Here is a 15,448-nt window from a genome sequence, read left to right on the forward strand (position 1 = left end):
TCATGAATTAAACTGTGAGTTTCAATATTTGGTTGCAAATCCTTTGTAGTCAATGACTGCCTGAAGTCTGGAACCCATAGACATCACCAGATGCTGGGTTTCTTCCCTGGTGATGCTCTGCCAGGCCTGTACTGCAGCTGTCTTTAGTTCCTGCTTGTTCATGGGGTGTTTTACCTTCAGTTTTGCCTTCATCAAGTGAAATGCTGCTCAATTGGATTCAGGTCAGGTGGTTGACTTGGCCATTGCAGAACATTCCACTTCTTCACCTTAAAAAAGTCTTGGGATGCTTTCGCAGTATGCTTCGGGTCATTGTCCATCTGCACTGTGAAGCAATGAGTTTTGAAGCATTTGGCTGAATCTGAGCAGATAATATAGCCCTAAACACTACAGAATTCATCCTGCTGTTTTTGTCAGCAGTCACATCATCAGTAAATACAAGGGAACCAGTTCCCTTGGCAGCCATACATGCCCATGCCATAACATGCTTCACAGATGAGGTGGTATGCATCAGATTATGAGCAGTTCCTTCCCTTCTCTATACTCTTTTCTTCCCATCATTCTGGTATTTTCATCTTTGTCTCATCTGTCCATAGGATGTTGTTCCAGAACTGTACAGGGTTCTTTCAATGTTTTTTGTACCTAAGGCTTAACTGTATGTCTGCACTTTTTAGCTCATTTCACTAGGATATACTAAATAATAATAAGGTATACTGTGTAAAATATCAGTTGTACTTAGTGTTGACCCGAGCCATGCAATTTGTTCACTTATACAAATACAGGATACAAACCTGTACTGCTCTATTTTTTTTAATGTCATAATCATAGGCGAAGGGAAATTAGTTTTAAATGTGGTTATACAATATACTCAGTAACGCTGGTCAGCTGTAAAACAGTTTTTCAATTTTACTGACGTTATGGAAAATTGAATATATTTTTGTCATCCAAATTAATTCAATGTGTGTGGCTGTCGGTAGACCATCAGTAACTTCAAACATGTTTTCCGTTTGCTCACGATCGCCTACCAGTGTAACATTTGTGCAGTTGTTCTTTACAGAAGCGCATGCAGCGGAAAAACAGATGCACGGAGAGCAACCATGCAAAACGTGAAGCATGTTCAAGTCTTTTTGATAGTCGGGCGAGGAGGCGCTTTTGATGACGTCACGTGAAAATGCTCTATACTGCAGAATGAAGCGCGTTGCATAAGTTCGACTACGACAATGCTGTGCGCGGAGGGGGGCACGGACTGTTATAAAACTTAAGAAAAATAAACGCTATGAAAACGCGTGGAGCGTCTGAGGGAAAGATTAAAACAAAGACAACAAAGCAATAAAACCGTAAGATATCGAGCATAAAGACAGCGAGCGAAGGGAGGACAGTGGATGCTGCGCTTAAGCAGGTAATAGACCACAACCGATGCGTTCACTTAATCTCTTAAGATTTTATCTCTTAAGTCTTTATGCATAAATCAGGGTCTGCATACTGTATAGATGTTTTTATGCACTGACGATAAAACAAAGCACGGAAATGCCGAAATAATGTATTTAAATATTATACTACGCTACACACACATATATACAGTATTCTGACATCTGTTCTTGCAATACGTTGCCAATGGAACATTTTCACACTTTCATTGACGTCACATTTGTGTTGTTCTCGGATCTATTCATTCATTTTTCTATCTCTTCTTGTTAGTCCAAGCATACATCGTTCCATGCTTCTTTGTGTCGTCCGCAGTTTCTGTAACTTTACTTTTTAAAGTAATTGTATAGCTCTGCACACACTACATGTCTATATTACTAGTGACTTCAGCTTTTTGAAGTATGGATAGTTTAGAAGAGCTTAATTATTGCTAATAATAATAAACTTGGTAAATGTTATCATGGGAAGGAATTCAAGTCTCTGGTTCTGTTTGTTTCCAGGCTGCCCTTGTACCAGTCTAGTGGAAGAGTTCTGGGTCGCAGCACGTGGCTCTTGGCTAATTGGACAGACAGCCCCCAAACCTCCTCTTCTCTCCAGCTGCTGCAGGGTGAGCACACGTTATCAATCAAGCCTTCAGAGAGCGCCGAAATGAAGCCAAAATCCAGTAGCAACAGCAGGGTTGAGGGCAAGGCGGCCGTCAAACGAAAACTGGAGAAGCAGGCCAAGGCAACGGCAGGTGCGAAGAGACTGAAGACGGAGACGGGGGCGCAGGCTGCGAGGAGCAGGACGGAGCGGGCGGCCGGCTGGTTGGCTGAGGCCGTGGTGCGGTCTCGGAGCCAGGCTGAGCGCTCTGTGGAGGGATTCCAGTTTAACGAGAAGAGGGTGCGTGTGCTGTCCGGGACTAGTGCTGTGAAGGCGGGCTCGGAGGGCGTGATATACTGGATGTCTCGAGACCAGAGGGTACAAGGTGGGCTGTGTGTAAAAACTGATCTGAGGTCCTCACAGAGCACAGAATCTTTTTTTCTCTCTCCCTCTCATGGTCTCTCTGTGTGAGTTGACTGCCCTCTCCCTCTCTTGGCCATAGATAACTGGGCTCTTCTGTATGCCCAGCAGCTGGCCTTGGCAGAGCGGCTGCCCCTGCACGTGTGTTTCTGCCTGGTGCCACGCTTCCTGGATGCCACCATCCGGCAGTTTGACTTCCTGCTGAGAGGCCTGGAGGAGGTTGCCAAGGTGGGGGCACTCGCATGATCTTTGATTCCGTTATGATTTTTTTTTTATCCATCTCATTTTATTTGCTTTTGTTTTCTCTGAGCACTGTTTATTCTGGTGAGAACACTGATATAAAGCCGGGAGTGTGATGGCGCAGTCACCCTGGCTCTGTGGCCTTGTCTCTCAGACTTTCTGTGTGTGTATCAGGAGTGCAGTGCCCTAGGGCTGGAGTTCCACCTGTTGCAGGGCTGTGCAGGAGAGCGTCTTCCCCGCTTTGTTCAGGAATTGGGGGTGGGTGCCGTGGTGACTGACTTCTCCCCGCTCCGAGTGCCCCTACAGTGGGTGGAGGAGGTCAAGAAAGCGCTGCCACGGGACATCCCCCTCATACAGGTCAGACTCTGCTGCTCACGGTTCTGTAACCGTCTCTGACTCTCTCGTTACTGTGCTGTCTCTGCCTTCATCGCTGTGCTGTAGCTCTTGTGTCATCTTGGCTGTATCTCTCTCCCACCCTCTCTTGTGGCACACTTTCCTCTCTGTCTCTCTCTCTCACTGTGCATCTGTGCTGTTACTATGATTGCCACCTTGTATGTCACTGTGTGCTGTACCCTGTGCTCCTGTAGGTGGATGCCCACAATGTAGTGCCCTGCTGGGTGGCATCAAATAAGCAGGAGTATTCCGCTAAGACCATTCGCAACAAAATCAACAGCAAGCTTCCAGAGTTCCTGAAGGAGTTCCCTCTGATGGCCAAGCACCCGCACTGCGCCTCCAAGCCTGCCGAAGTGAGTCCGGTCTGTGAAATCTCAATCTGGCCAGGCTCAATGACATTGCATTTTAGCTCTGAAACTGTGCTTGTGCAAGATAAGCGTGTGTTGTGTAATGTATTTATGAGCTGAGTCCTGCAATATTGAGATGTAAACACATTATAAAAAAAAGCAAAAAAACACCCACCACAAAATGTAGAAGAGACCGGTGCCTCCATATCTGTTAGCTTGGATGATATCTATTTTAAAAGTATTTGTTGACCCAGTATCCATGTCTGTCCCTGAGCAGCCTGTGGACTGGGAGCGGGCTCGGTCCAGTCTAGAAGTGGACCAGAGTGTGAAGGCGGTGTCCTGGGCTCGTCCCGGGTCAGTGGCTGGCCTCGCGGTTCTGGAGTCTTTTATCGACCAGCGGCTGCAGTACTTCGACTCCCTCCGCAACAACCCCAACTCCGACGCCCTGAGCAACCTGTCGCCATGGCTGCACTTCGGTGAGTCTGGCCTTCAGTTCGTGCTCCATGGGGGCGGTTGGGTCACCCTTTGCGAACGCTAAGCAGCCTGTTTGACACTTATTCTCGCACATTGTTTTGGAACCCTTCTTTCTGATGTAGTCTTTATCTGAAAAGCCAGGGTATTACAGTGTCATGCCTCTTCACTTTTCCTTATCTTTCACCCTCAGCTTCCTCTGGATGCAGTTCTGTGCCTCCGTCTCTCTCTTTTTCTCTTCCTCTCTTTCTCTGTTTCTCTGTTTTAAATATATAAAGAGTGATGTCTATTCTGTGTTTATGGTAATTGGATTTGTTTACAGCTGCATTTTTTTTAGGGTGCATTGTTTTTATTTTTTAAATGCGTTTTGTAGTTTTGTATGTTGATTGATGCACTTTTGCAATAAAGTTCATTTAAAAGTCTCTTTCTCTCTCTCTGCCTCTCTTTCTCTAATCTCCCCAAACTTACTTTCACTCTCTTTTTTCCTTAATTTTTTTTTTTAATTCCCAAACTCTCTTTCTCCTCCTCCTCTTCTGACCCTGGTCTCTGTGACTGCCCCAGGCCATGTGTCGGCCCAGCGTGTGGTCCTGGAGGTGGAGCGCAGTGGGCAGCGTTGGCCATCATCCGTGAAGGCGTTTGTGGAGGAGACCGTGGTGCGACGAGAGCTGGCTGACAACTTCTGCTTCTACAACAAGAACTACGACTGCGTTGAGGGTGAGGGAGGAGAGAGGAATGGACTAGAACGTGAGGCTTTGATCACCTGGGTGAATTCTGAAACTGAGTGCCACTTTACGAACTACCGAGGATGCATACACAGAGCTGCAGTCCATTCATGGCACTCAGATCTGAGGATGAGAGATATGGGTTGAAAATTGATGTTTTTAGAATAAGATGAGACTGAGTCAGGGTCTGACTTCTTTTACACCCAAAGAGGTCAGACAGGGTGCTCTGTGCGTGAGCCAACGCCAGTGGGTTCCTTGCTGAGCGTCTCCCTATCCCTTGCAGGTGCCTATGAGTGGGCTCAGAAGACTCTTAGAGACCATGCTGAAGACCCCCGGCCTTACCTGTACACCCGTGATGAGCTGGAGGCAGCCAAGACTCATGACAAACTCTGGAATGCAGCTCAGGTACTGAACACCCCCTTGCTCTAGAACTCCACTGGACTATAAAACAGCCCCTCACACTAGAACACTCCTGGGCTATGGAACCCCCCCCCCATTGTTCAAATCGAAATTAGTTTGCCAACTGACTTTCCTCTTCTCCCTGTCCCCCCCCCACCTCTCTCCCTCTCTCTCGCTCTCTGCCCATTTGTGCCCCACAGTTCCAGATGGTGTCAGAGGGCAAGATGCATGGGTTCCTGCGGATGTACTGGGCCAAGAAGATCCTGGAGTGGACGAGTTCACCGCACGAGGCCCTGGCTATTGCCATCTACCTCAATGACCGCTATGAACTGGACGGCCGTGACCCCAGTGGATACGTTGGTCAGTGTGGAGACTGCAGGCGCAGGGCTGCCAAATTATAATGGTTATTGTTATTATTAGTATAATTCTCTATTTCTTTGCAGACCCCCTTATCCAGGGCGACTTACAAAACATAAGTGCAATACAAATTGCAACAATACAGTTCAGTACAAGGCATCAAACATTACAAATTCAGATTTTCATAATACAGTGCAATTCAAAGCATAATACATTACACAAGTGAATACAATAAATTTGGTCTTACAGCCTGGGTAGTAAAAGCTGCAGACAAGATAAAGGTCACAGTGAAGGGCTATGGGAAAGGGAGCAATGAGGAAAACAAAATAATGAGTACAAGAGATGCAAGAAGCATGTTAAAACAAAGTGCTATCCTACAGGAGAGTAAAGGACTAATATTACAAGTACTGTCTGAAAAGGTGTGTTTTGAGTAAGTGCCGGAAGGCCACTGTGGATCATTTCATTTTCTTTTACCAATATATATATATTTTAACATCTTTAATTAGCTTAGAATCCATGGGTCTTTGATGGGGAATGTAGAAGTTGCTTATAGTAGTGTTGAGCACAAGTCAGGTCAGCTCAGCTCTGTCACGAGGGCCCGAACCTAAGCTGTTTGCTGGTTTGTCAAAAAGAGATTTATAAATCAAAGAGTGTAAAAATGGCTACTTGAACGTGGATGGATTCTGTACGGCAGGAAAACATTACACAACTTTGCTCAAGGCCTTTCTCAATCAACTTTAACTGGTTAGGGATAAACAAAATGCCCAGCTTAAATTAATGTGAACTGTTGTGTGTAAACAGTGTCTGTTGAGGATTGTTTGCTTGCGGTGGGTGTAGAGATTGGGGCTGTCCACATTAAATCAGTTTCTAGGATGAACAACGTGATTGTGTTTTTTCTCAGTCAGGAGCTTTTTCTCAGGAGCTTTTGGTTAACAGTGTTGTTCAGAGTAGGGTGTGGATTAAAGAATCATTTGTTTCTGTCTTACCATTATCTACCCCTTCTAAAAAAATAAGGTTATCCAATGTGCCTCCTTTTAAAAAGAATGAGGTTTTGGAGAGAGAATTGTCCCGCTATGGCAAGATTATTGTACTCATAAAGATGATACCATTGGGGTGTAAAAGTCTTGAAATGAAACATGTTATGTCTTTTAGCAGGCAAACATTTATGTTCCTGAATAACCAGGACAATGTCCTGCATATTTCGCTAAAGGTTAGTGTGGATAGTAACAACTACACTATATACATTAGTTCAGACACTATGCAGTGTTTTTACTGTGGGGAACTAGGGCATTTGAAACCGGCCTGCCCTTAAAAACAAAGAGCTGCTAATGTGGCGGGAGTGGTGCCTGCCGAAATTGTTCAGAAAACGTGAGTGGTGGAGACCGAGATCGGGGTAGCTGCACCGTGGAGTGCAGCGTGGGGACCGGGGGTCAGGCCAGAGTGGGATCTCAGTCTGGCTTGGGCATAGCCTCTGCTTTAGGGAGTGGAGCAGGCAGTGGTGCTGATTCTCAACCCACTACTGCTGCTGCTTCTTCCCTGTCCAGGGAGCAGGTGCAGCTGAAGCGTCTGTACTGCTGGGGGAGGTCGAGGTCTCTGGCGGTGAGGTAGATGAGGAGGATGGGCTGACGCCTCACTGTTCTCTGAAATCTCCGAGGGTCCACAGGTCTAAACCAATCTGTACACCCTGAAGCAAATTAGTGATATTTTGGTTCATACTAAACGGAAAAGGCAGGTGAATATCCAGTCGGATTTCCCTGATTTGAAAATATTTCTGTGCTACAACAACATAGTGCTGATGAAATCCACATTTGCGGAGTTTGATCAAAAAACGTTTCAGTAGTGCAGTAGTGCAACTGTCATTGTCAGTAGTGCAGTAGTGCACAGCAGCTGTTGCAGGGACGTGCCAGTAACTCTAAATGTTGAAATGGCTAAGGGTCTTCAGAATTTTTTTACAAAATCTGTTGTATTTTTGTTTGGGTTTCTATTTTTCATCTTCATGGCTTTTTTTAAATATGATCTCTCAATATTAATGGTTGTAGAGCTCTAAAGAAAATACTCTTATTTGAGTTTATTGAACAGAAAATGGCGAGTGTGTTTTTTCTACACACAGATTCAGAGAATCAGAGCCACTGGGTTAGAGATTGGAAGGGGGAGCTGTTTCTGAGTCACGGTTCTACTGTTAGTGCTGGGGTAGGGATTTTATTTTCTCCAGGACTTGGGGCTAAGCCAGGCCTTATAGAAGAAATCGTGCAGGGATACCTCTTAAGAGTAGAGGCAAAGATTAATTAGGAGGTTATGTTAAAAAAATTATATCCTGCTATTTTGGGGAATGAGCGTCTTGGGTTCTTTTAAATATTGTCTTGGGCCATTTCTAACTGTGTCCCTGAAAGTGTGCTGCTTTTTGGGGGGTGTTTAACTGCACTTTGGATCACATTGCAGACAAGGAATCATGAGGAGCCTCATCCTCCGTCAGGGAGAGGGCTAGCCTCTGTAGTCACTTCCTTTCAACTGGTTGACGTGTAAACAATACTCTTGGTTGAAAATGAACTCTAATCGGATTTCTAGTGCAAGATTAGACTTTCTACGCCTCACTGCACAGTCTAAACAGATTTGTTAAGAGCAGTATTTCCCCTAACGGTCTGTCTGACCACCACTATATTTCAGTTGTTTTTCCCTGCCTCTACCCACGTGTCAGAACTCCTGTTGGCATTTCAACTGTAAATTGCTTCAAGATACTTGTTTTAAAGAGAATTATACTTCTTTTTGGGAGAGTTGGGGAGAGGACAGTTTTTTATTTGAGTCCCTGAGACAGTGGTGGGATATTGGAAAGATCCAGATTAAAATGTTTTGCCAGCAATATACATTTAACAGTACTAGAGAGATGAAGCAGGTGATGGAGGCTTTAGAGCAGCAGATTCTGGATTTGCAAGAGAGCCTGGATGAGGGGAGTGGGACCCAGCTGGTGCTGACTTTGAGGGAGAAGAAGCAGCGATTGGGCAGCTTGTTGGAGCAGCGTGTGCAGTGGGCTTTGGTCAGAGCCAGGTTTACTCGGCTCAAGGACATGGACGCTCCCACTAGCTTCATCTTTGGGCTGGAAATAAATACCATAGAGCACAAGCAGCTTCATTGTTTGAGGTAGCCTTGCGGTTCTGAAATTACAGACCCAGAAGGGATTCGTGGAGCTGCAGTGGATTTTTATAGCCAGCTGTCCCATGCTGAGGAGTGTAAGGAGAGGGCTACAGAGGAGCTTCTCCAAGATCTGCCTAGGCTGTCTGACAGCAGGAGGTGCACTTTGGATACCCCCCTGTCTCTACAGGAACTTACCGTCTCTGTCCAACAACAGAGTAATGGGAAGTCTCCTGGATTTGATGGCTTGCCCATTGAATTTGATAAAGCTTTCTGAGCAGTGCTTGGGGGAGATTTCTTCGATGTGCTGTTGGAGAGCGTTCAGGGCAATGAACTGCCACTGAGCTGTCGTAGTTACCTTTTCCAGTGTTGAGGGGCATCCGCCAAGGCTGTGCTCTCTCTGGGCTTCTGTATTCTTTTCAATAGAGCCTCTCCTGCATGTGCTGAGGAGGCACTTGGCTGAATTTACAGTGCCAGGGGTGTTGGACTCTCCTGCTCTCAAAATCACAGCATATCACTGTTTTTATAACAAATAATCAATACTTTATAGCCCTCTATAATTGTTTAAAAACGTTTGGGAGTGTCTCTGCTGCAGTAAATTTTGGGCAAATGTAACACTCTTTTAACAGGTAGTTGGAAGGATACTGGTTACAGTGGGAACGCAGTGGGTTTAGGGCTCTGGGAGTGTTTTTTATGAGAGCGGGGTTCTTGCAGAAGAACTGGGAGGGGGTTCTGGAAAAGGTGCAGGCCAAGTTACGTAACCGGCAGTGGCTGCTGGTCGCTAATAACCTGATTGCCCCTATGCTCTGGCACAGGTTGGTGGTGTTGGATCCACCTTAGGGACTTCTGCAGGCTATACAGAAATGTATTGTTAACTTTTTCTGGGATGGGTTTCACTGGCTGAAGCCAGCAATTTTATATTTATGAAAGAATGAGGGGGGGCAGAGGCAGGGCTCGCCAAGCTTGATCACCTACTCTTGATCTCACCCAGTTTCAGTGGAGGTCGGGGGAGGAGGTAGCGGTGCAGCTAGGCATTCGCTCTGCCTGTGTGATTCAAAGGGTTCTGGAGGAGTTCAGAGCCTCATACAGCGGGTAATGCTGGGGAGGGTGGCAGCAATGTGCTGGGTATCCTGAATGTGCTGGTGGTCAGCAGGTTCAACATAGTTTGTTTATTTTAAGTTGATTACTTTTTAAAAACAATTTATGTAACTAAGTTACAGGTGTTTGCTGATTTTAATGTAGGACTTATTTATTTTACAAAAAACAAAAAAATGAAAATATACATGTATATGTAAAGATACACTTGTTAAACGCAGGTTTTTAGAACTGGTATGGAGTATGTTGTTTTCTGCTTGTTAGAATAAAGGACTTAAACAGTCAGTCAGTCTCTCTCTCTCTCTCTCTCTCTCTCTCTCTCTCTCTCTGGGTGTCTGTGCAGGCTGCATGTGGTCTATCTGTGGCATCCATGACATGGGCTGGAAGGAGAGGCCGATCTTTGGGAAGGTGCGCTACATGAACTACGCCGGCTGCACCCGCAAGTTCAAAGTGCAACAGTTTGAAACCAAGTACAAACCCAGAACATGTGACTCTTAAAGCATTGTCTGGAGGTAAGGTGTAGCAGTGGAGTCTGTGCCCCCTCCTCTCCAGTGACAGAGTCCTCACTGCCAGTCTTCCAGCTCAGTGATGTGCACTCTGCTCAGGGCCCTGTTTTTGACTTGGACCACGGGGGGATGTTCGGAAAGCGCCAATGCAAGGTTCTTTGTTGTCACTTCCTGTTTATGTGAGGGTGACCGAACAAGCTGGTGTTTAACTGTAAATGGCAAGAGATAGGGTGTACTTAGTTCACTTTCCTTTCAAACACTGCTTGTCCTAAATGAGAGTACTAAACAATTTCTTAATGGCCACTGATCCCTAGCCTTTGTCCAGATGCACAGAACATTTTGCCTTAAAAAGTATAAATACTTTATGTATAACTTGGTGTGCAGTTCAGTGTTATAGTTACTAGCTTTTGGTGTCTCTTGTCTTGTTGATTAAATATTTCACCTGGTTGGTTGTTCTTCTCCTGGTTTCTCCATAGTTGCGTAAGCATAATTTCTGTCACAAGGATGTAAAATTTACTTCGATTTACAGTGGTTTACAGACCTGTTCAACTTGCCTGTTTGGTTGACATAAGAGTTTATTCACTGATGGCATTGTTTGTTTTCTATGGTTTTCCCCACCATTTACAGGAGAAAACACCGTCCGCACTCTTCCCACCCCCCCCACCGGAAAAAACACCATAATATTATATGCTAATTATGTTCTGCCCCGCAGACTATTAGCTCAGAAACAAATTGGCCCAAGGCCAAACCTAGTTGCCGAACCCTGCCTTAATGTTTACAATGTTTGAGATATGGCAATGGAAATTAGTTGTAGTATTATTATTATTATTATTATTATTATTATTATTATTATTATTATTATTTTATATTATTTTTATTTATTGGCATTATTATTATTATTATTTTATATTATTTTTATTTATTGGCAGATGCCCTTATCCAGGCGTCTTGCAACATAAGTGCAATACAAAGTGCAAGAATACAGTTTAAGTACAAGGGATCAAACATTACAAATTCAAATTTACATTAAATAGAGCAATTCAAAATATAATACATTTTACAACTTCCAATTTACACAGGTAAGTACAGTAAATGAGGTCATACATCCTGGAAAGTAAAAGCTAAGTTCTGTCAAGATGTAAGGTCACAATCAAGGGCTATGGGAAAGGGAGCAAGGGGGAAAATCAATCAATAATACAAGTATTAATAACGCAAGAAGCATGATAACATGCTGTGAAGTGCTATCGAATGGGGATTAAAAGGACTAATATTACAAGTACTGTCTGAAAAGATGTGTCTTGAGTAAGTGCTGGAAGGAGGTCAAGGACTCTGCTGTTTTGACTTCGGTGGGAAGGTCGTTCCACCATTTTGGGGCCAGGGAGGAGAAGGAGCGGGCTCTGGAGGAAGGAGAGTGGAGGGTGGAGTCGAGTAGTCGGTGAGGAAGTGAGAAGCGACGGATTCGGCGTATGTTGCTCAGGAAGAATCTACAGGTACGTGTCAGCATGGTGATGTGCTGGGTGTAGCAGAGCGCAAGATCGAGGGTGACTCCTAGATTTTTAGCGGAAGAAGGAGAGAGTGGTGGATTCCAAGGGGATTGAGATGGAGAGATCAGCAGAAGGTGAGGAAGAGGGCGGAAAACGAGATCCAATTTGGAGAGGTTGAGCTTGAGGTGATAAAGAGATGCGAGAGGGGATGAGAGGGTCAGAAGAGGGAAAAGAAAGGAAGATCTGGGCATCATCAGCGTAGAAGTGGTAGGAGAAACCATGGGATGCAATGAGGGGGCCCAGGGAGCGAGTGTAGACAGAGAACAGCAGGAGGCCCAGGATGGAGCCTTGGGGTACGCTTGTGAGGAGAGGTTGGGGGGTGGATGAGGAACCTCGCCATGTCACTTGGTAGGTCTGGTCATTGAGGTAGGAGGAGAACCAGGTGAGAGCAGTCCCAGAGATTCCAAGGTCAGTGAGGCAGGAGAGGAGGATGGAGTGATCGACTGTCAAAGGCTGCGGAGAGATCGAGGAGGAGGAGGAGGACTGAGGAGAGGGAGGCCACTCGAGCACAGCGGAGGGAGTCAGTGACTGCCAGGAGAGCCGTCTCAGTGGAGTTTTAATTTACAATTTACATTGGAAAAAAGCAAAACAATGATTCTTATAATAAAAGCTAATATTCTTGATACAGAAACCCACCCTCTCAAACCCATTTCATTATGCTGCCCTGGGATTTCAGTGCCTGTCTGGAGTCCCATGGCTGCTTCACCTCCACCCATGCCTGCAGATCCCCTTAATGCAAGCCTCACAGTGTTTTTCCTCATGTGGCCCATTCATATCCCTTTCAAAGTAGAAGTAGTTTCTGGTCTGACTGTGTCTTTCATTGTAGAATTTGAAGCGGATTTTCTCCATCAGCTTGTCCAGCATCTTCTTCACATTGTCATCGCTGAAATTTGGCTCCTCAAAGGTGGAGCCTTCGCATACTCTGCATTTCCGCTTGTACCAGTGCACTATGGCCTTGCCCCGGCCCTGGCTTTTGTTCAGTTGCATGCGGAACACCAACTTCACCTGCGCTGAGGCCCACCTTTTGTTGCAGAGTGAGAAAGTGAACCTAAGGGAGGGAGAGAGAAGTGATCGTAATGCCTTCAAAACAGGATGTGAATAACATTTTTCAATTTAGGAGAACACAAATAAATTAGTGGCAGATCATAAATGGTTCATATTTAATGCTCAAATGCAACAATGTACAAGACATGTAAATATGTGTGCACACAGCAGGGCCATTGCAAACTCAAAACAAAACTTTATTCTGTTTATGATCTACACTCACCTAAAGGATTATTAGGAACACCTGTTCAATTTCTCATTAATGCAATTATCTAACCAACCAATCACATGGCAGTTGCTTCAATGCATTTAGGGGTGTGGTCCTGGTCAAGACAATCTCCTGAACTCCAAACTGAATGTCTGAATGGGAAAGAAAGGTGATTTAAGCAATTTTGAGCGTGGCATGGTTGTTGGTGCCAGACGGGCCGGTCTGAGTATTTCACAATCTGCTCAGTTACTGGGATTTTCACGCACAACCATTTCTAGGGTTTACAAAGAATGGTGTGAAAAGGGAAAAACATCCAGTATGCGGCAGTCCTGTGGGCGAAAATGCCTTGTTGATGCTAGAGGTCAGAGGAGAATGGGCCGACTGATTCAAGCTGATAGAAGAGCAACTTTGACTGAAATAACCACTCATTACAACCGAGGTATGCAGCAAAGCATTTGTGAAGCCACAACACGTACAACCTTGAGGCGGATGGGCTACAACAGCAGAAGACCCCACCGGGTACCACTCATCTCCACTACAAATAGGAAAAAGAGGCTACAATTTGCACCAGCTCACCAAAATTGGACAGTTGAAGACTGGAAAAATGTTGCCTGGTCTGATGAGTCTCGATTTCTGTTGAGACATTCAGATGGTAGAGTCAGAATTTGGCGTAAACAGAATGAGAACATGGATCCATCATGCCTTGTTACCACTGTGCAGGCTGGTGGTGGTGGTGTAATGGTGTGGGGGATGTTTTCTTGGCACACTTTAGGCCCCTTAGTGCCAATTGGGCATCGTTTAAATGCCACGGCCTACCTGAGCATTGTTTCTGACCATGTCCATCCCTTTATGACCACCATGTACCCATCCTCTGATGGCTACTTCCAGCAGGATAATGCACCATGTCACAAAGGTCGAATCATTTCAAATTGGTTTCTTGAACATGACAATGAGTTCACTGTACTAAACTGGCCCCCACAGTCACCAGATCTCAACCCAATAGAGCATCTTTGGGATGTGGTGGAACGGGAGCTTCGTGCCCTGGATGTGCATCCCACAAATCTCCATCAACTGCAAGATGCTATCCTATCAATATGGGCCAACATTTGTAAAGAATGCTTTCAGCACCTTGTTGAATCAATGCCACGTAGAATTAAGGCAGTTCTGAAGGCGAAAGGGGGTCAAACACAGTATTAGTATGGTGTTCCTAATAATCCTTTAGGTGAGTGTATATTTATATTTTGAATTCAATATTCATGGTACTAATTTCATCATATAATCTGAGCCTTCTGCAGCACTGCACCATGGCTACGCAATGCACTTCCAGAAGCTGTGAGAAGCACCCTACCACATGATAGTTTAAAGAAATCACCTTTTATACAACTTTTTAAGGATCTCTGTTAGTTACAGGTTTTAAATCCTCCTAGCCTTTTTATTGCTTTCTACCCTTTATTGGCTCACCTGCTTGTTTTCTAGCTTACTTTTGTCTTTTTACTGTATCTGGTTTGACACTGCTGCCCAACACTTGCAACACCGAGCTACTGAACACGCTGCAACTTAGCAGGCTTAATATTAGTGACCTACCGAGAGTACTGCAGCTCCAGAGAAGCACCTAGCCCTGAGCTTCAGGCAGGTCTTACCTGGCGAATCCGTTGCAGATGTACTGTTTCCAGCCTGTTGCTTGTTTGTCCGCCTCAATGGTGTTATCAAACTCAGTGTACCAGCGTTCTGTTTTCAGTCTTCAGTCTTCTCTTTGAAAATAGCAGTCCATTGATCCATCATTTAATTATTATTTTCTTAATGTAATATTTGAGCCAGTAAAAAAAAAAACTTGTAAATGTATTTAAATTCCTATTTTGTGGAAGGAAAGTTAGAATTATTTTCCTCGTATCTATTATACTCTCTTGTATACTTAAGAAAGATAAGGTCAAGCCAGAAGGACAGGCCAGAAGGTAGCTTGTTTTCTGTTTGTTATTTACGATGAGAATCTTGGAGACAATGTCAAACAGTATGATTGAAGTGCCTGCTCCCTAATCCATGTGTTGACCTATGAACTCTGTCTTATAATGATATATATTCTGCTTAGCTAACTCTCTAAGATAATATAGTAATGACTCTGTGATTGTAACCAGATCTTTGATTTTTGTGTATAAAAGCCTCTGACTTTTAAATGAAGGCAGAGCGACTTTGGGATCTTCTTGATTCACTGTTCCTCTCCACGCTGCGTGTATTAAAGGCATTGCAACTAACGTTCCAACCTGATTGAAGATTGTTTTTCTTCCACAATGGTTTATCCCAGCAGTGCAGTGAACTCTCTCAGGACACATCACTGGGCTGGCTTTATTCTCTGAGCTAGTAGTCTTCCCACCCAATTCTGCCAGCTGACAGAACAGATAAAGAAATGTTTTTGTTAGACCCGTGTTTATCAGGACGAGGCTTATTTCTGTATAGCCAGATTTCCAGTCCACCTATGTGTGTTGTTGTGTGGAGTTTGTAATGTACTAATGTAGAGATCATCCTGTTCTTCTTGGATATACTGACAGCCATGGTTTTCATCCAGTTATGCATGTAA

General features: G+C 44.7%; 1 protein-coding gene across 2 annotated transcripts; it reads left to right on the forward strand.

Annotated features, from left to right (window-relative positions):
• Positions 1-1,186: 1,186 nt before the first annotated feature.
• Positions 1,187-10,526, forward strand: cpdp (CPD photolyase). Of its 2 annotated transcripts, none has more exons than XM_066709085.1 (10): positions 1,187-1,396; positions 1,923-2,389; positions 2,507-2,652; positions 2,839-3,021; positions 3,252-3,410; positions 3,682-3,880; positions 4,437-4,589; positions 4,881-5,002; positions 5,197-5,356; positions 9,918-10,526. In XM_066709085.1, the coding sequence occupies exons 1-10, from the start codon at positions 1,380-1,382 to the stop codon at positions 10,070-10,072; spliced, it is 1,761 nt and encodes a 586-aa protein (XP_066565182.1). In that variant the 5' UTR covers positions 1,187-1,379; the 3' UTR covers positions 10,073-10,526. The 2 variants fall into 2 exon arrangements, with proteins under 2 accessions (XP_066565182.1, XP_066565183.1); XM_066709086.1 differs by having other exon boundaries at positions 5,197-5,399; positions 9,918-10,048.
• The last annotated feature ends 4,922 nt before the right edge of the window (positions 10,527-15,448 follow it).

The sequence above is a fragment of the Amia ocellicauda genome, chromosome 7 (assembly GCF_036373705.1).
Source record: "Amia ocellicauda isolate fAmiCal2 chromosome 7, fAmiCal2.hap1, whole genome shotgun sequence".
Lineage (NCBI taxonomy): Eukaryota > Metazoa > Chordata > Actinopteri > Amiiformes > Amiidae > Amia > Amia ocellicauda.

Bases quoted from the DNA above. Each gene is read 5' to 3' on its own strand.
- cpdp (XM_066709085.1), top strand. The intron at 2,390-2,506 runs GTGGGCTGTGTG...TCTTGGCCATAG, and splicing joins TCGAGACCAGAGGGTACAAG to ATAACTGGGCTCTTCTGTAT. The intron at 3,022-3,251 runs GTCAGACTCTGC...GTGCTCCTGTAG, and splicing joins GGGACATCCCCCTCATACAG to GTGGATGCCCACAATGTAGT.